A 21359-nucleotide genomic window follows, 5' to 3' on the forward strand; every position below is an offset into this window, starting at 1 on the left:
GGTTGTAGTAGAGATAGAGGTTGTGTTAGAGATAGAGGTTGTGGTTGAGATAGATAGACAGATAGTAGTAGAGATAGAGGTTGTGGTAGAGATAGAGGTTGTGGTAGAGGTGGAGGTCAGGAGACATAGTAGAGATAGTGTGGTAGAGATAGAGGTTGTGGTAGAGATAGAGGTTGTGGTAGAGGTAGAGGTTGTGGTAGAGATAGAGGTAGAGATAGAGGTTGTGGTAGAGGTAGAGGTTGTGGTAGAGGTAGAGGTCAGGATAGACATAGTAGAGATAGAGGTTGTAGAGGTAGAGATAGAGGTTGTGTGTTAGAGATAGAGGTTGTGGTAGAGATAGAGGTTGTGGTAGAGATAGAGGTTGTGGTAGAGGTAGAGGTCAGGATACCTAGTATCCTGAGCTTAGCAGCGAACATCAAAGCGATGCCGACCGGAAGGCCAATGCAATAGTATGAGACCAGGTTAGACAGCGCAGCTATCTTCTGTTTTCCTGCTCCAACCAGGATACCTGAGCACACACACTACACACACACACACACACACACACACACACACACACACACACACACTGGTTAGACTCACCAGTAGAGACAACTGTATGAATGGTGTAGGGACCCAGGTACTCACCAGTAGAGACAACTGTATGAATGGTGTAGAGACCCAGGTACTCACAAGTAGAGATAACTGTATGAATGGTGTAGGGACCCAGGTACTCACCAGTAGAGACAACTGTAAGAATGGTGTAGAGACCCAGGTACTCACCAGTAGAAATAACTGTATGAATGGTGTAGGGACCCAGGTACTCACCAGTAGAGATAACTGTAAGAATGGTGTAGAGACCCAGGTACTCACCAGTAGAGATAACTGTATGAATGGTGTAGGGACCCAGGTACTCACCAGTAGAGATAACTGTATGAATGGTGTAGGGGCCCAGGTACTCACCAGTAGAGATAACTGTATGAATGGTGTAGGGACCCAGGTACTCACCAGTAGAGATAACTGTATGAATGGTGTAGGGACCCAGGTACTCACCAGTAGAGATAACTGTATGAATGGTGTAGGGACCCAGGTACTCACCAGTAGAGATAACTGTAGCTGAATGGTGGGTAGGGGCCCAGGTACTCACCAGTAGAATAACTGTATGAATGGTGTAGGGACCCAGGCACTCACCAGTATTATTATTATAACTGTATGAATGGTGTAGGGACCCAGGTACTCACCAGTAGAGATAACTGTATGAATGGTGTAGGGACCCAGGTACTCACCAGTAGAGATAACTGTATGAATGGTGTAGGGACCCAGGTACTCACCAGTAGAGATAACTGTATGAATGGTGTAGAGACCCAGGTACTCACCAGTAAAGGTACTCACCAGTAGAGGTACTCACCAGTAGAGGTACTCACCAGTAAAGGTACTCACCAGTAGAGGTATTCACCAGTAAAGGTACTCACCAGTAAAGGTACTCACCAGTGAAGGTACTCACCAGTAAAGGTATTCACCAGTAGAGGTACTCACTAGTAGAGGTACTCACCAGTAAAGGTACTCACCAGTGAAGGTACTCACCAGTACAGGTACTCACCAGTAGAGGTACTCACCAGTAGAGGTACTCACCAGTAGAGGTACTCACCAGTAGAGGTACTCACCAGTAAAGGTACTCACCAGTAAAGGTACTCACCAGTAAAGGTACTCACCAGTAGAGGTACTCACCAGTAGAGCATCAAAGAACTGTATGAATGGTGTAGGGACCCAGGTACTCACCAGTAGAGATAACTGTATGAATGGTGTAGGGACCCAGGTACTCACCAGTAGAGATAACTGTATGAATGGTGTAGAGACCCAGGTACTCACCAGTAGAGGTACTCACCAGTAGAGGTACTCACCAGTAAAGGTACTCATCAGTAAAGGTACTCACCAGTAGAGGTACTCACCAGTAGAGCATCAAAGAACTGTATGAAGGTGTAGAGCCCCAGGTTCACTGACACGTTGTCCACTATGGCTCTGGAGAGGACAGGACAGGACTCAGGAGGGGGACTGTTAACTACTGAGAGATCACTTAGGTCCTGTCTACACTTGACACTTCCATGCAACTTCAGCTATCAGAACATGAAGATCACATTGAAAAGACGGGTCAAAAGTCACTTTGTGGTCTGATTGTGTTCAGATCTGCAGACCACTTCAGAAGCTGGTCAGGGCTGCATTGTGTGCGGATTTCTTCTCAGTCTGGACACAAACAGGCTACCAAAAGCTCATACAGTGAGCGACTCATCAGCACTCCTCCCACAAGTCTACTGTCTATTATCTATCCTTTACCCCAACTATAGTATACTGCTGTTACTGTCTATCCTTTACCCCTACCTACAGTATACTGCTGTTACTGTCTATTATCTATCCTTTACCCCAACTATAGTATACTGCTGTTACTGTCTATCCTTTACCCCTACCTACAGTATACTGCTGTTACTGTCTATCCTTTACCCCTACCTACAGTATACTGCTGTTACTGTCTATTATCTATCCTTTACCCCAACTATAGTATACTGCTGTTACTGTCTATCCTTTACCCCTACCTACAGTATACTGCTGTTACTGTCTATTATCTATCCTTTACCCCTACAGTATACTGCTGTTACTGTCTATTATCTATCCTTTACCCCTACCTACAGTATACTGCTGTTACTGTCTATTATCTATCCTTTACCCCAACTATAGTATACTGCTGTTACTGTCTATTATCTATCCTTTACCCCTACAGTATACTGCTGTTACTGTCTATTATCTATCCTTTACCCCTACCTACAGTATACTGCTATTACTGTCTATTATCTATCCTTTACCCCTACCTACAGTATACTGCTGTTACTGTCTATTATCTATCCTTTACCCCTACCTACAGTATACTGCTGTTACTGTCTATTATCTATCCTTTACCCCTACCTACAGTATACTACTGTTACTGTCTATTATCTATCCTTTACCCCTACCTACAGTATACTGCTGTTACTGTCTATTATCTATCCTTTACCCCAACTATAGTATACTGCTGTTACTGTCTATAAGTATACTACTGTTACTGTCTATTATCTATCCTTTAGTATACTGCTGTTACTGTCTATTATCTATCCTTTACCCCCTACCTACAGTATACTATCCTTTACCCCAACTATAGTGTTACTGTCTATTATCTATCCTTTACCCCTACCTACAGTATACTGCTGTTACTGTCTATTATCTATCCTTTACCCCTACCTACAGTATACTACTGTTACTGTCTATTATCTATCCTTTACCCCTACCTACAGTATACTGCTGTTACTGTCTATTATCTATCCTTTACCCCAACTATAGTATACTACTGTTACTGTCTATTATCTATCCTTTACCCCTACCTACAGTATACTACTGTTACTGTCTATTATCTATCCTTTACCCCTACCTACAGTATACTGCTGTTACTGTCTATTATCTATCCTTTACCCCTACCTACAGTATACTACTGTTACTGTCTATTATCTATCCTTTACCCCAACTATAGTATACTGCTGTTACTGTCTATCCTTTACCCCAACTACAGTATACTGCTGTTACTGTCTATTATCTATCCTTTACCCCTACCTACAGTATACTACTGTTACTGTCTATTATCTATCCTTTACCCCTACCTACAGTATACTGCTGTTACTGTCTATTATCTATCCTTTACCCCTACCTACAGTATACTGATGTTACTGTCTATTATCTATCCTTTACCCCCTACCTACAGTATACTGCTGTTACTGTCTATTATCTATCCTTTACCCCTACCTACAGTATACTACTGTTACTGTCTATTATCTATCCTTTACCCCTACCTACAGTATACTGCTGTTACTGTCTATTATCTATCATTTACCCCTGCCGATATGTGCGTATCCTTCACATCCACATATTCCTCCTGCCACTATTTACATATAATTTTCTGTCTCTCTGCATTGTTGGGAAAGGCTGTAAGCATTTCACTGTTTGTTCACACCTGTTATTTATCAATCATGTGATTAATAACATTTGATTTGAAAATAATATAATCTCCCAATTTTTTGGTGCATACTATGTAGATATGTACATGAAATCTATATTCATTACAATACTTTTCACTCGTCACAAGGGTTTCAATCATTTCAGACCACACTGGTCTATTAATAATAAATGATATATTGTCTTAACACTCACTGGTCTGAGGTGAAGATGTAGGCTAACACATGCCTGGAGCCTATTAATAATAAATGATATATTGTCTAACACTCACTGGTCTGAGGTGAAGATGTAGCCTAACACATGCCTGGAGCCTATTAATCATAATTTATCACTCCAGTGTTAATCTGCAAAATTGTATTATTCGCCTACCTCCTCATGCCTTTTGCACACATTGTATATAGACTGCCCATTTTTTTTTCTACTGTGTTATTGACTTGCTAATTGTTTACTCCATGTGTAACTCTGTGTTGTCTGTTCACACTGCTATGCTTTATCTTGGCCAGGTCGCAGTTGCAAATGAGAACTTGTTCTCAACTAGCCTACCTGGTTAAATAAAGGTGAAATAAAAAATAAAAAAATAAAAATTAATAATAAATGATATATTGTCTAACACTCACTGGTCTGAGGTGAAGATGTAGGCTAACACTTGCCTGGAGCCTATTAATAATAAATGATATATTGTCTAACACTCACTGGTCTGAGGTGAAGATGTAGGCTAACACATGCCTGGAGCCTATTAATAATAAATTATATATTGTCTAACACTCACTGGTCTGAGGTGAAGATGTAGGCTAACACATGCCTGGAGTCTATTAATAATAAATGATATATTGTCTAGCACTCACTGGTCTGAGGTGAAGATGTAGGCTAACACATGCCTGGAGCCTATTAATAATAAATGATATATTGTCTAACACTCACTGGTCTGAGGTGAAGATGTAGCCTAACACATGCCTGGAGCCTATTAATAATAAATTATATATTGTCTAACACTCACTGGTCTGAGGTGAAGATGTAGGCTAACACATGCCTGGAGTCTATTAATAATAAATTATATATTGTCTAACACTCACTGGTCTGAGGTGAAGATGTAGGCTAACACATGCCTGGAGCTACCGATGGCAATACCCTGGAACACAGCCAGCACCCCTACACCACAAACAACACATACAACTATATTAATAATATATACAACAATATATAAAACAATATACAGTACAGGTCAAAGGTTTGGACACACATTAAAAGTTTTATTTTTTTAATTTATTTTTTACTATTTTCCACATTGTGGAATACTAGTGAAGACATGAAATAACACATATGAAATCATTTTGTAACCAAAACAGTGTTAAACAAATCAAAATATATTTTTAGATTTTAGATTCTTCAAAGTAGCCACCCTTTGCCTTGATGACAGCTTTGCACACTCTTTGCATTCTCTCAACCAGCTTCATGAGGTAGTCACTTGGAATGCATTTCAATTCACAGGTGCTAAAAGTTAATATGTGCAATTTCATTACTTCTTAAAACTTCTTGGTGACAGGGGGGCAGTATTGAGTAGCTTGGATGAATAAGGTGCCCAGAGTAAACTGCCTGCTACTCTGTGCCAGGTGTGAATATATGCATATTATTAGTAGTATTAGATAGAAAACACTCTGGAGTTTCTAAAACTGTTTGAATGATGTCTGTGAGTATAACAGAACTCATATGGCAGGCGAAAACCTGAGAGAAAAACCAACCAGGAAGTGGGAAATCTGAGGTTTGTAGTTCCATTTAAATGATTGACATTCCAATATACAGTGTCTATGGGGCCAGATTGCACTTCCCAAGGCTTCCAGCAGAGGTCAACAGTCTTTAGAAAGTTGTTTGAGGCTTCTATTGTGGAAGGTGGTCGAATAAGAGCTGTTTCAACAAGTGGACTAGGCTGTGGCCAATCAGTTGTTGACTGCGCGGTCATGTGGGCTCGCCGTTCCTTCTTTTTCCTCTGTAATGAATACGCTATGGTCCAGATGGAATATTATTGAAGATTTATTATAAAAGGACCCTAAGGATTGATTGTAAACACTGTTTGACATGTTTCTACAAACTGTAACAGAGATCTTGTGACTTTTCGTCTGGAGTTTGTGCTCGCGCATTGTGCCTTTGGAATAGTGAACTAAATACGCAAACAAAACGGAGGTATTTGGACATAAATATGGACGTAATCGAACAAAACAAACATTTCTTGCGGGAGTCCTGGGAGTGCATTCTGACGAAGATCATTAAAGGTAAGTGAAGATTTATAATGCTATTTATGACTTTTGTTGACTCCACAACTTGGCGGGTAACTGTATGGCTGAGCGCTGTTCTCAGATTATTGAACATTGTGCTTCTGTCAGTTGTGTTGTGACAAGGTAGAGGTGGTATACAGAAGATAACTCTATTTGATAAAAGACAAATTCCATATCCTGGCAAGAACAGCTCAAATAAGCAAAGAGAAACGACAGTCCATCATTACTTTAAGACATGGTCAGTCAACACAAAAACTGTTTTGTGCTGGGAACAATACAAGGCCACTTTAAAATGTGCAGTTTTGTCACACAAGACATTGATGTCTCCAGGTTTGAGGGAGCGTGCAGTTGGCATACTGACTGCAGGAATGTCCACTGGAGCTGTTGCCAGAGGATTAAACGTTAACTTCACTACCATAAGCCGCTTCCAAAGTTGTTTTAGAGAGGTTGTTAGTATGTCCATTTTTCAGCATGAGACATGTCACAAGGATCTGGACACAATTCCTGGAAGCTGAAAATGTCCCAGTTCTTCCATGGTCTGCATACTGAGCAGACATCTCTTTGAGCATGTTTGGAATGCTCTGGATCAACGGGTATACGACAGCGTGTTCCAGTTCCCGCCAATATTTGCTTCTAACAGTGTCAAGAATTAGAACAGGTCATGGTAGAAATAATTTTAGTTACTCAGCTCCGTGGTCCTGGAATTCTCTCCTGAACATTTTTAAGTTTAAGCACTTGATCAATGTAAATATCATAGAAGAGTGTCTTAAGTTGAGGGCAGCTGTTTTTAAGTCATCACATTCGTGTTTTTTTAACGTAATATGTAATTGTTGTACTATATGTGTGTCTATAGTTTTGTTTAATGTTGTGTTAGTAAAGTATGTAGATTGTTTTGTCTGAAACGTTGTTCCCCCTGCTGCTTTTGAGCCAGGTCTCTCTTGAAACAGACATGAGAAAAAACGAAATAAATAAAAGGTCATTAAAAAAAATTCTATCCAGCAAATTAACCTTATATAATGCGAAGCATGGTTTTACCTGAGAGCACCAGGGCTACTTTGCAGGTGAGTAGAGCCCTGGAGGTGTCTCCTGCTCCCAGAGCGTTCCCCACCCGTACACAGGCAGCGGCATGGACACCTAGAGGGAACTGGACAAGGACCCCACAGTTAGTTACCACACAGGCATGGACCCCACAGTTAGTCACCACACAGGCATGGACCCCACAGTTAGTCACCACACAGGCAGCGGCATGGACACCTAGAGGGAACTGGACAAGGACCCCACTGTTGCTCTAGAGACATAGGGCTTGATTTAATGGTAAAACGAAAGCAAACGACTAAAGTCGAGTGAAGATTATCTGCAATAGACAGAAGTAGGACACTGATGTGGTTTTCCATTGGCAAGGCTCAGTGCAACATGGCAGTGTTGAGAAATGTTGATGAAAAACACAACATATCAATTAGTGAGTGGAACCAGGTTTCCATCCAACAATTTTCTGCAAGTAAAATATATGAGTGGTAACGGCTCACCGCTGCCATCAGCATTGCCCATCCCTGGTGTATACTATACCTGGTGTATACTATACCTGGTGTATACTATACCTGGTGTATACTATCCCTGGTGTATACTATCCCTGGTGTATACTATACCTGGTGTATACTATCCCTGGTGTATACTATACCTGGTGTATACTATACCTGATGTATACTATCCCTGTTGTATACTATCCCTGTTGTATACTATCCCTGGTGTATACTATCCCTGGTGTATACTATACCTGATGTATACTATCCCTGGTGTATACTATACCTGGTGTATACTATCCCTGGTGTATACTATATCTGGTGTATACTATACCTGATGTATACTATCCCTGTTGTATACTATACCTGGTGTATACTATCCCTGGTGTATACTATACCTGGTGTATACTATCCCTGGTGTATACTATCCCTGGTGTATACTATACCTGGTGTATACTATCCCTGGTGTATACTATACCTGGTGTATACTATCCCTGGTGTATACTATCCCTGGTGTATACTATACCTGGTGTATACTATACCTGGTGTATACTATCCCTGGTGTATACTATACCTGGTGTATACTATCCCTGGTGTATACTATCCCTGGTGTATACTATCCCTGGTGTATACTATACCTGGTGTATACTATACCTGGTGTATACTATCCCTGGTGTATACTATCCCTGGTGTATACTATACCTGGTGTATACTATACCTGGTGTATACTATCCCTGGTGTATACTATACCTGGTGTATACTATACCTGGTGTATATTATCCCTGGTGTATACTACACCTGGTGTATACTATACCTGGTGTATACTATCCCTGATGTATACTATACCTGGTGTATACTATCCCTGGTGTATACTATACCTGGTGTATACTATACCTGGTGTATACTATCCCTGGTGTATACTATCCCTGGTGTATACTATACCTGGTGTATACTATACCTGGTGTATACTATCCCTGGTGTATACTATCCCTGATGTATACTATACCTGGTGTATACTATACCTGGTGTATACTATACCTGGTGTATATTATCCCTGGTGTATACTACACCTGGTGTATACTATCCCTGGTGTATACTATCCCTGATGTATATTATACCTGGTGTATACTATATCTGGTGTATACTATACCTGGTGTATACTATCCCTGATGTATATTATACCTGGTGTATACTATATCTGGTGTATACTATATCTGGTGTATACTATACCTGGTGTATACTATACCTGGTGTATATTATCCCTGGTGTATACTACACCTGGTGTATACTATCCCTGGTGTATACTATCCCTGATGTATATTATACCTGGTGTATACTATATCTGGTGTATACTATCCCTGGTGTATACTATCCCTGGTGTATACTATCCCTGGTGTATACTATCCCTGGTGTATACTATCCCTGGTGTATACTATACCTGGTGTATACTATCCCTGGTGTATACTATCCCTGGTGTATACTACACCTGGTGTATACTATCCCTGATGTATATTATCCCTGGTGTATACTATCCCTGGTGTATACTATCCCTGGTGTATACTATCCCTGGTGTATACTATCCCTGGTGTATACTATCCCTGGTGTATACTACACCTGGTGTATACTATCCCTGGTGTATACTACACCTGGTGTATACTATCCCTGGTGTATACTATCCCTGGTGTATACTATCCCTGGTGTATACTATACCTGGTGTATACTATACCTGGTGTATATTATCCCTGGTGTATACTATCCCTGGTGTATACTATCCCTGGTGTATACTATACCTGGTGTATACTATCCCTGGTGTATACTATACCTGGTGTATACTATCCCTGGTGTATACTATACCTGGTGTATACTATACCTGGTGTATACTATCCCTGGTGTATACTATCCCTGGTGTATACTATCCCTGGTGTATACTATCCCTGGTGTATACTACACCTGGTGTATACTATCCCTGGTGTATACTATCCCTGGTGTATACTATCCCTGGTGTATACTATCCCTGGTGTATATTATCCCTGGTGTATACTATACCTGATGTATACTATACCTGGTGTATATTATCCCTGGTGTATACTATCCCTGGTGTATACTATACCTGGTGTATACTATCCCTGGTGTATACTATCCCTGGTGTATACTATCCATGGTGTATACTATCCCTGATGTATACTATCCCTGGTGTATACTATACCTGGTGTATACTATACCTGGTGTATACTATCCCTGATGTATACTATCCCTGGTGTATACTACACCTGGTGTATACTATCCCTGGTGTATACTATCCCTGGTGTATACTATACCTGGTGTATACTATACCTGATGTATACTATACCTGGTGTATACTATACCTGGTGTATACTATCCCTGATGTATACTATCCCTGGTGTATACTACACCTGGTGTATACTATCCCTGGTGTATACTATCCCTGGTGTATACTATACCTGGTGTATACTATCCCTGATGTATACTATCCCTGATGTATACTATCCCTGGTGTATACTATACCTGGTGTATACTATCCCTGTTGTATACTATACCTGGTGTATACTATACCTGTTGTATCTCTGGTGTATACTATCCCTGGTGTATACTATCCCTGGTGTATACTATACCTGTTGTATCTCTGGTGTATACTATCCCTGGTGTATACTATCCCTGGTGTATACTATCCCTGGTGTATATTATCCCTGGTGTATACTATCCCTGGTGTATACTATCCCTGGTGTATTTTATCCCTGGTGTATACTATCCCTGGTGTATACTATCCCTGGTGTATACTATCCCTGGTGTATACTATCCCTGGTGTATACTATCCCTGGTGTATACTATACCTGGTGTATACTATCCCTGGTGTATACCCCTGGTGTATACTATCCCTGGTGTATACTATCCCTGATGTATACTATCCCTGGTGTATACTATCCCTGGTGTATACTATCCCTGGTGTATACTATACCTGGTGTATACCCCTGGTGTATACTATACCTGGTGTATACTATCCCTGGTGTATACTATCCCTGGTGTATACTATACCTGGTGTATACTATCCCTGGTGTATACTATCCCTGGTGTATACTATCCCTGGTGTATACTATCCCTGGTGTATACTATCCCTGGTGTATACTATCCCTGGTGTATACTATCCCTGGTGTATACTATCCCTGGTGTATACTATGGTGTATACTATCCCTGGTGTATACTATACCTGGTGTATACTATCCCTGGTGTATACTATCCCTGGTGTATACTATCCCTGGTGTATACTATACCTGGTGTATACTATCCCTGGTGTATACTATCCCTGGTGTATACTATCCCTGGTGTATACTATCCCTGGTGTATACTATACCTGTTGTATCTCTGGTGTATACTATCCCTGGTGTATACTATCCCTGGTGTATACTATCCCTGGTGTATACTATCCCTGGTGTATACTATCCCTGGTGTATACTATCCCTGGTGTATACTATCCCTGGTGTATACTATACCTGGTGTATACTATCCCTGGTGTATACTATCCCTGATGTATACTATCCCTGGTGTATACTATCCCTGGTGTATACTATCCCTGGTGTATACTATACCTGGTGTATACTATCCCTGGTGTATACTATCCCTGGTGTATACTATCCCTGGTGTATACTATCCCTGGTGTATACTATCCCTGGTGTATACTATCCCTGGTGTATACTATATTATCCCTGGTGTATACTACACCTGGTGTATACTATCCCTGGTGTATACTATCCCTGGTGTATACTATCCCTGGTGTATATTATACCTGGTGTATACTATCCCTGGTGTATACTATCCCTGGTGTATACTATCCCTGGTGTATATTATCCCTGGTGTATACTATCCCTGGTGTATACTATCCCTGGTGTATACTATCCCTGGTGTATACTATACCTGGTGTATACTATCCCTGGTGTATACTATCCCTGGTGTATACTATACCTGGTGTATACTATCCCTGGTGTATACTATACCTGGTGTATACTATCCCTGGTGTATACTATCCCTGTTGTATACTATACCTGGTGTATACTATCCCTGGTGTATACTATCCCTGGTGTATACTATCCCTGGTGTATACTATACCTGGTGTATACTATACCTGGTGTATACTATCCCTGGTGTATACTATCCCTGGTGTATACTATCCCTCCCTGGTGTATACTATCCCTGGTGTATACTATCCCTGGTGTATACTATCCCTGGTGTATACTATACCTGGTGTATACTATACCTGGTGTATACTATCCCTGGTATCCCTGGTGTATACTATACCTGGTGTATACTATCCCTGGTGTATACTATCCCTGGTGTATACTATACCTGGTGTATACTATACCCTGGTGTATACTATACCTGTGTGTATACTATCCTGGTGTATACTATACCCCTGGTGTATACTATCCCTGGTGTATACTATCCCTGGTGTATACTATCCCTGGTGTATACTATCCCTGGTGTATACTATACCTGGTGTATACTATACCTGGTGTATACTATCCCTGGTGTATACTATACCTGGTGTATACTATCCCTGGTGTATACTATACCTGGTGTATACTATACCTGGTGTATACTATCCCTGGTGTATACTATCCCTGGTGTATACTATCCCTGGTGTATACTATCCCTGGTGTATACTATCCCTGGTGTATACTATACCTGGTGTATACTATCCCTGGTGTATACTATCCCTGGTGTATACTATACCTGGTGTATACTATCCCTGGTGTATACTATCCCTGGTGTATACTATCCCTGGTGTATACTATCCCTGGTGTATACTATACCTGGTGTATACTATCCCTGGTGTATACTATCCCTGGTGTATACTATCCCTGGTGTATACTATCCCTGGTGTATACTATCCCTGGTGTATACTATCCCTGGTGTATACTATACCTGGTGTATACTATACCTGGTGTATACTATCCCTGGTGTATACTATACCTGGTGTATACTATCCCTGGTGTATACTATCCCTGGTGTATACTATACCTGGTGTATACTATCCCTGATGTATACTATCCCTGGTGTATACTATACCTGGTGTATACTATCCCTGGTGTATACTATCCCTGGTGTATACTATCCCTGGTGTATACTATACCTGGTGTATACTATCCCTGGTGTATACTATCCCTGGTGTATACTATACCTGGTGTATACTATCCCTGGTGATACTATCCCTGGTGTATACTATCCCTGGTGTATACTATCCCTGGTGTATACTATACCTGGTGTATACTATCCCTGGTGTATACTATCCCTGGTGTATACTATCCCTGGTGTATACTATCCCTGGTGTATACTATACCTGGTGTATACTATCCCATGTGTATACTATCCCTGGTGTATACTATACCTGGTGTATACTATACCTGTTGTATCCCTGGTGTATACTATCCCTGTTGTATACTATACCTGGTGTATACTATCCTGATGTACCCTGGTGTATACTATCCCTGGTGTATACTATCCCTGGTGTATACTATACCTGGTGTATACTATCCCTGGTGTATACTATACCTGGTGTATACTATACCTGGTGTATACTATACCTGGTGTATACTATCCCTGGTGTATACTATCCCTGTTGTATACTATACCTGGTGTATACTATCCCTGATGTATACTATACCTGGTTTATACTATCCCTGGTGTATACTATCCCTGGTGTATACTATCCCTGGTGTATACTATCCCTGGTGTATACTATCCCTGGTGTATACTATACCTGGTGTATACTATACCTGGTGTATACTATACCTGGTGTATACTATCCCTGGTGTATACTATCCCTGGTGTATACTATCCCTGGTGTATACTATCCCTGGTGTATACTATCCCTGGTGTATACTATACCTGGTGTATACTATACCTGGTGTATACTATACCTGGTGTATACTATCCCTGGTGTATACTATACCTGATGTATACTATACCTGGTGTATACTATCCCTGGTGTATACTATCCCTGGTGTATACTATCCCTGGTGTATACTATCCCTGGTGTATACTATCCCTGGTGTATACTATCCCTGGTGTATACTATACCTGGTGTATACTATCCCTGGTGTATACTATACCTGGTGTATACTATCCCTGGTGTATACTATCCCTGGTGTATACTATCCCTGGTGTATACTATCCCTGGTGTATACTATCCCTGGTGTATACTATCCCTGGTGTATACTATACCTGGTGTATACTATACCTGGTGTATACTATCCCTGGTGTATACTATCCCTGGTGTATACTATACCTGGTGTATACTATCCCTGGTGTATACTATCCCTGGTGTATACTATCCCTGGTGTATACTATCCCTGGTGTATACTATACCTGGTGTATACTATCCCTGGTGTATACTATACCTGGTGTATACTATCCCTGGTGTATACTATCCCTGGTGTATACTATCCCTGGTGTATACTATACCTGGTGTATACTATACCTGGTGTATACTATCCCTGGTGTATACTATCCCTGGTGTATACTATACCTGGTGTATACTATCCCTGGTGTATACTATACCTGTTGTATCTCTGGTGTATACTATACCTGGTGTATACTATACCTGGTGTATACTATCCCTGGTGTATACTATCCCTGGTGTATACAATACCTGGTGTATACTATCCCTGGTGTATACTATCCCTGGTGTATACTATCCCTGGTGTATACTATCCCTGGTGTATACTATACCTGGTGTATACTATACCTGGTGTATACTATCCCTGGTGTATACTATCCCTGGTGTATACTATCCCTGGTGTATACTATCCCTGGTGTATACTATACCTGGTGTATACTATCCCTGGTGTATACTATCCCTGGTGTATACTATCCCTGGTGTATACTATACCTGGTGTATACTATCCCTGGTGTATACTATCCCTGGTGTATACTATACCTGGTGTATACTATCCCTGGTGTATACTATCCCTGGTGTATACTATCCCTGGTGTATACTATCCCTGGTGTATACTATACCTGGTGTATACTATCCCTGGTGTATACTATCCCTGGTGTATACTATCCCTGGTGTATACTATACCTGGTGTATACTATCCCTGGTGTATACTATCCCTGGTGTATACTATCCCTGGTGTATACTATACCTGGTGTATACTATACCTGGTGTATACTATCCCTGGTGTATACTATCCCTGGTGTATACTATCCCTGGTGTATACTATACCTGGTGTATACTATACCTGGTGTATACTATCCCTGATGTATACTATCCCTGGTGTATACTATACCTGGTGTATACTATCCCTGGTGTATACTATACCTGGTGTATACTATCCCTGGTGTATACTATACCTGGTGTATACTATCCCTGGTGTATACTATCCCTGGTGTATACTATACCTGGTGTATACTATCCCTGGTGTATACTATCCCTGGTGTATACTATCCCTGGTGTATACTATCCCTGGTGTATACTATACCTGGTGTATACTATCCCTGGTGTATACTATCCCTGGTGTATACTATCCCTGGTGTATACTATCCCTCATGTATACTATACCTGGTGTATACTATCCCATGTGTATACTATCCCTGGTGTATACTATACCTGGTGTATACTATACCTGTTGTATCCCTGGTGTATACTATCCCTGTTGTATACTATACCTGGTGTATACTATCCCTGATGTATACTATACCTGGTTTATACTATCCCTGGTGTATACTATCCCTGGTGTATACTATACCTGGTGTATACTATCCCTGGTGTATACTATACCTGGTGTATACTATACCTGGTGTATACTATACCTGGTGTATACTATCCCTGGTGTATACTATCCCTGTTGTATACTATACCTGGTGTATACTATCCCTGATGTATACTATACCTGGTTTATACTATCCCTGGTGTATACTATCCCTGGTGTATACTATCCCTGGTGTATACTATCCCTGGTGTATACTATACCTGGTGTATACTATACCTGGTGTATACTATACCTGGTGTATACTATCCCTGGTGTATACTATCCCTGGTGTATACTATCCCTGGTGTATACTATCCCTGGTGTATACTATCCCTGGTGTATACTATCCCTGGTGTATACTATCCCTGGTGTATACTATACCTGGTGTATACTATACCTGGTGTATACTATCCCTGGTGTATACTATACCTGATGTATACTATACCTGGTGTATATTATCCCTGGTGTATACTATCCCTGGTGTATACTATCCCTGTTGTATACTATCCCTGGTGTATACTATCCCTGGTGTATACTATCCCTGGTGTATACTATACCTGGTGTATACTATCCCTGGTGTATACTATACCTGTTGTATACTATCCCTGGTGTATACTATCCCTGGTGTATACTATCCCTGGTGTATACTATCCCTGGTGTATACTATCCCTGGTGTATACTATCCCTGGTGTATACTATACCTGGTGTATACTATACCTGGTGTATACTATCCCTGTTGTATACTATCCCTGGTGTATACTATACCTGGTGTATACTATCCCTGGTGTATACTATACCTGGTGTATACTATCCCTGGTGTATACTATCCCTGGTGTATACTATCCCTGGTGTATACTATACCTGGTGTATACTATCCCTGGTGTATACTATACCTGTTGTATACAATCCCTGGTGTATACTATACCTGGTGTATACTATCCCTGGTGTATACTATCCCTGGTGTATACTATCCCTGGTGTATACTATCCCTGGTGTATACTATACCTGGTGTATACCATCCCTGGTTTATACTATACCTGGTGTATACAATCCCTGGTGTATACTATCCCTGGTGTATACTATACCTGGTGTATACTATACCTGGTGTATACTATACCTGGTGTATACTATCCCTGGTGTATACTATCCCTGGTGTATACTATACCTGGTGTATACTATCCCTGGTGTATACTATACCTGTTGTGTCTCTGGTGTATACTATACCTGGTGTATACTATACCTGGTGTATACTATCCCTGGTGTATACTATCCCTGGTGTATACAATACCTGGTGTATACTATCCCTGGTGTATACTATCCCTGGTGTATACTATCCCTGGTGTATACTATCCCTGGTGTATACTATACCTGGTGGATACTATACCTGGTGTATACTATACCTGGTGTATACTATCCCTGGTGTATACTATCCCTGGTGTATACTATCCCTGGTGTATACTATCCCTGGTGTATACTATCCCTGGTGTATACTATCCCTGGTGTATACTATCCCTGATGTATACTATCCCTGGTGTATACTACACCTGGTGTATACTATACCTGATGTATACTATACCTGGTGTATACTATCCCTGGTGTATACTATACCTGATGTATACTATACCTGGTGTATATTATCCCTGGTGTATACTATCCCTGGTGTATACTATCCCTGTTGTATACTATCCCTGGTGTATACTATCCCTGGTGTATACTATCCCTGGTGTATACTATACCTGGTGTATACTATACCTGTTGTATACTATCCCTGGTGTATACTATCCCTGGTGTATACTATCCCTGGTGTATACTATCCCTGGTGTATACTATCCCTGGTGTATACTATACCTGGTGTATACTATACCTGGTGTATACTATACCTGTTGTATACTATCCCTGGTGTATACTATACCTGGTGTATACTATCCCTGGTGTATACTATACCTGGTGTATACTATCCCTGGTGTATACTATCCCTGGTGTATACTATCCCTGGTGTATACTATACCTGGTGTATACTATCCCTGGTGTATACTATACCTGTTGTATACAATCCCTGGTGTATACTATACCTGGTGTATACTATCCCTGGTGTATACTATCCCTGGTGTATACTATCCCTGGTGTATACTATCCCTGGTGTATACTATACCTGGTGTATACTATCCCTGGTTTATACTATACCTGTTGTATACAATCCCTGGTGTATACTATCCCTGGTGTATACTATACCTGTTGTATCTCTGGTGTATACTATACCTGGTGTATACTATACCTGGTGTATACTATACCTGGTGTATACTATACCTGGTGTATACTATCCCTGGTGTATACTATACCTGGTGTATACTATCCCTGGTGTATACTATACCTGGTGTATACTATCCCTGGTGTATACTATACCTGGTGTATACTATACCTGGTGTATACTATCCCTGGTGTATACTATACCTGGTGTATACTATCCCTGGTGTATACTATACCTGGTGTATACTATACCTGGTGTATACTATCCCTGGTGTATACTATCCCTGGTGTATACTATACCTGGTGTATACTATCCCTGGTGTATACTATACCTGGTGTATACTATACCTGGTGTATACTATACCTGGTGTATACTATCCCTGGTGTATACTATCCCTGGTGTATACTATACCTGGTGTATACTATCCCTGGTGTATACTATACCTGGTGTATATTATCCCTGGTGTATACTATCCCTGGTGTATACTATACCTGGTGTATATTATCCCTGGTGTATACTATCCCTGGTGTATACTATACCTGGTGTATACTATCCCTGGTGTATACTATACCTGGTGTATACTATCCCTGGTGTATACTATACCTGGTGTATACTATCCCTGGTGTATACTATACCTGGTGTATACTATCCCTGGTGTATACTATACCTGGTGTATACTATCCCTGGTGTATACTATACCTGGTGTATACTATCCCTGGTGTATACTATACCTGGTGTATACTATACCTGGTGTATACTATCCCTGGTGTATACTATACCTGGTGTATACTATCCCTGGTGTATACTATACCTGGTGTATACTATCCCTGGTGTATACTATCCCTGGTGTATACTATCCCTGGTGTATACTATCCCTGGTGTATACTATACCTGGTGTATACTATCCCTGGTGTATACTATACCTGGTGTATACTATCCCTGGTGTATACTATCCCTGGTGTATACTATCCCTGGTGTATACTATACCTGGTGTATACTATACCTGGTGTATACTATCCCTGTTGTATCTCTGGTGTATACTATACCTGGTGTATACTATCCCTGTTGTATCTCTGGTGTATACTATCCCTGGTGTATACTATACCTGGTGTATACTATACCTGGTGTATACTATCCCTGTTGTATCTCTGGTGTATACTATACCTGGTGTATACTATCCCTGTTGTATCTCTGGTGTATACTATACCTGGTGTATACTATACCTGTTGTATCTCTGGTGTATACTATACCTGGTGTATACTATCGAGTGATTCACACTGAGACAGAAAGAGTGGGAGGTGCGTGAATGGGGGAGAAGGTGATCTTGAAGTTCAGAGTGAGGAAGGGGTGAAGAAGGTAACTAGGTAGGTGTGTTAAGGGGTGAGGAGAGTTATGGGGAAGAGGTAACTAGGTAGGTGTGTTAAGGGGTGAGGAGAGTTATGGGGAAGAGGTAACTAGGTAGTTTCTCACCATGTAGGTAATGGCTCCTATCTCCAACAGCACATGCTGTGCTGCAAGATCCACCTCTCCTAGCATACCTAGAGAGATAAACAAAAGAGAGAGAAAGAGAGAGAGAGCTAGTGAGCTAGAGAGAGTGATGTGCACTCCTAGAAAAAAAGTCCCTATAGGATAACCCTTTGTGCTTCCAGGTAGAACCCTTTTAGATCCTTTGTGGAAAGGGTTCAACATGGAACTCAAAACGATTCTACCTGGAACCAAAAAGGGTTCTTTAAAGGGTTCTCCCACGGCCGAAGAACCTTTTTAGATTCCAGATAGAACCCTTTTAGATTCTATGGTGTGGGGAGAGAGCAGCCTGATGACTAGAAATAGACCTGATGGTAATAGCCTGTCTTTTTAAAGTCTTCCCCAAACCATAGCCCTCACCTTAACCACTCAGAATGAATGCCTTTGAGTTGTTTCTGTTTTAACCTTGTAACCATGGAGAATTAACCCTGTAACCACACGGAATTAACCCTGTAACCACACGGAATTAACCCTGTAACCATGGAGAATTAACCCTGTAACCATGGAGAATTAACCCTGTAACCACACGGAATTAACCCTGTAACCATGGAGAATTAACCCTGTAACCACACGGAATTAACCCTGTAACCACACGGAATTAACCCTGTAACCACACGGAATTAACCCTGTAACCACACGGAATTAACCCTGTAACCATGGAGAATTAACCCTGTAACCACACGGAATTAACCCTGTAACCACACGGAATTAACCCTGTAACCACACAGAAATAACCCTGTAACCATGGAGAATTAACCCTGTAACCATACGGAATTAACCCTGTAACCACATGGAATTAACCCTGTAACCACACGGAATTAACCCTGTAACCACACAGAAATAACCCTGTAACCATGGAGAAATAACCCTGTAACCATGGAGAATTAACCCTGTAACCACACGGAATTAACCCTGTAACCACACGGAATTAACCCTGTAACCACACGGAATTAACCCTGTAACCATGGAGAATTAACCCTGTAACCATGGAGAATTAACCCTGTAACCACATGGAATTAACCCTGTAACCATGGAGAATTAACCCTGTAACCACACAGAATTAACCCTGTAACCACACGGAATTAACCCTGTAACCACACAGAATTAACCCTGTAACCACACGGAATTAACCCTGTAACCACACAGAATTAACCCTGTAACCACACGGAATTAACCCTGTAACCACACAGAATTAACCCTGTAACCATGGAGAATTAACCCTGTAACCATGGAGAATTAACCCTGTAACCATGGAGAATTAACCCTGTAACCATACGGAATTAACCCTGTAACCACACGGAATTAACCCTGTAACCACACAGAATTAACCCTGTAACCACACAGAAATAACCCTGTAACCACACAGAAATAACCCTGTAACCATGGAGAATTAACCCTGTAACCACACGGAATTAACCCTGTAACCACACAGAATTAACCCTGTAACCACACATAATTAACCCTGTAACCATGGAGAATTAACCCTGTAACCACACAGAATTAACCCTGTAAACATGGAGAATTAACCCTGTAACCACACAGAATTAACCCTGTAACCACACGGAATGAAACCTGTAACCACACAGAATTAACCCTGTAACCACACATAATTAACCCTGTAACCATGGAGAATTAACCCTGTAACCATGGAGAATTAACCCTGTAACCACATGGAATTAACCCTGTAACAACGTGGAAATAACTCTGAATGAATGCATCAAAAATAGATGTTCATCCATGATATATCGAATTCCAAAGGGAAACGATGAGACGTTGTTGGGGAGATGAGAAGACGAATCGAATGGTTTTGAATTCCTATTAGACAGACTGACCAGCGAGGAAGCCTCCTATCTCCCAGACCCACCACTCGAAGCAGACCATCAGGGTACTGGGGATGGCCAGCTGCATGTAGGAACCCCACTCCTGGAGGGCCTCACTGGACCAGCCTGGAGGAGCACCCACACATCAGTCATCGCTAAATACGTATCTATAGATATCCATAACCACATTTGGCCAGCAG

General features: G+C 41.2%; 1 protein-coding gene and 1 long non-coding RNA gene across 9 annotated transcripts in view; one reads left to right on the forward strand and one right to left on the reverse strand.

Annotated features, from left to right (window-relative positions):
• The window catches only part of LOC118379050 (multidrug and toxin extrusion protein 1-like), an 81836-nt gene that overhangs the window by 17924 nt on the left and 42553 nt on the right, over positions 1-21359 (reverse strand). The window contains exons 6-11 of the mRNA XM_052528984.1: positions 21172-21285; positions 19286-19353; positions 7317-7425; positions 5085-5160; positions 1929-1998; positions 389-521 (exon numbers count right to left, since the gene is read on the reverse strand). Coding sequence (XP_052384944.1) covers positions 389-521; positions 1929-1998; positions 5085-5160; positions 7317-7425; positions 19286-19353; positions 21172-21285 — 570 coding nt within the window. The remainder of the gene's footprint in view (positions 1-388; positions 522-1928; positions 1999-5084; positions 5161-7316; positions 7426-19285; positions 19354-21171; positions 21286-21359) is intronic.
• LOC127932973 (uncharacterized) lies at positions 528-1975 on the forward strand. Of its 8 annotated transcripts, none has more exons than XR_008146521.1 (4): positions 528-1069; positions 1213-1411; positions 1556-1699; positions 1841-1935. It is a non-coding gene; the product is annotated as an uncharacterized LOC127932973 (long non-coding RNA). The 8 variants fall into 8 exon arrangements; XR_008146522.1 differs by having other exon boundaries at positions 1588-1699; XR_008146519.1 differs by having other exon boundaries at positions 528-799; positions 845-1069; positions 1213-1699.

The sequence above is a fragment of the Oncorhynchus keta genome, chromosome 11 (assembly GCF_023373465.1).
Source record: "Oncorhynchus keta strain PuntledgeMale-10-30-2019 chromosome 11, Oket_V2, whole genome shotgun sequence".
NCBI lineage: Eukaryota > Metazoa > Chordata > Actinopteri > Salmoniformes > Salmonidae > Oncorhynchus > Oncorhynchus keta.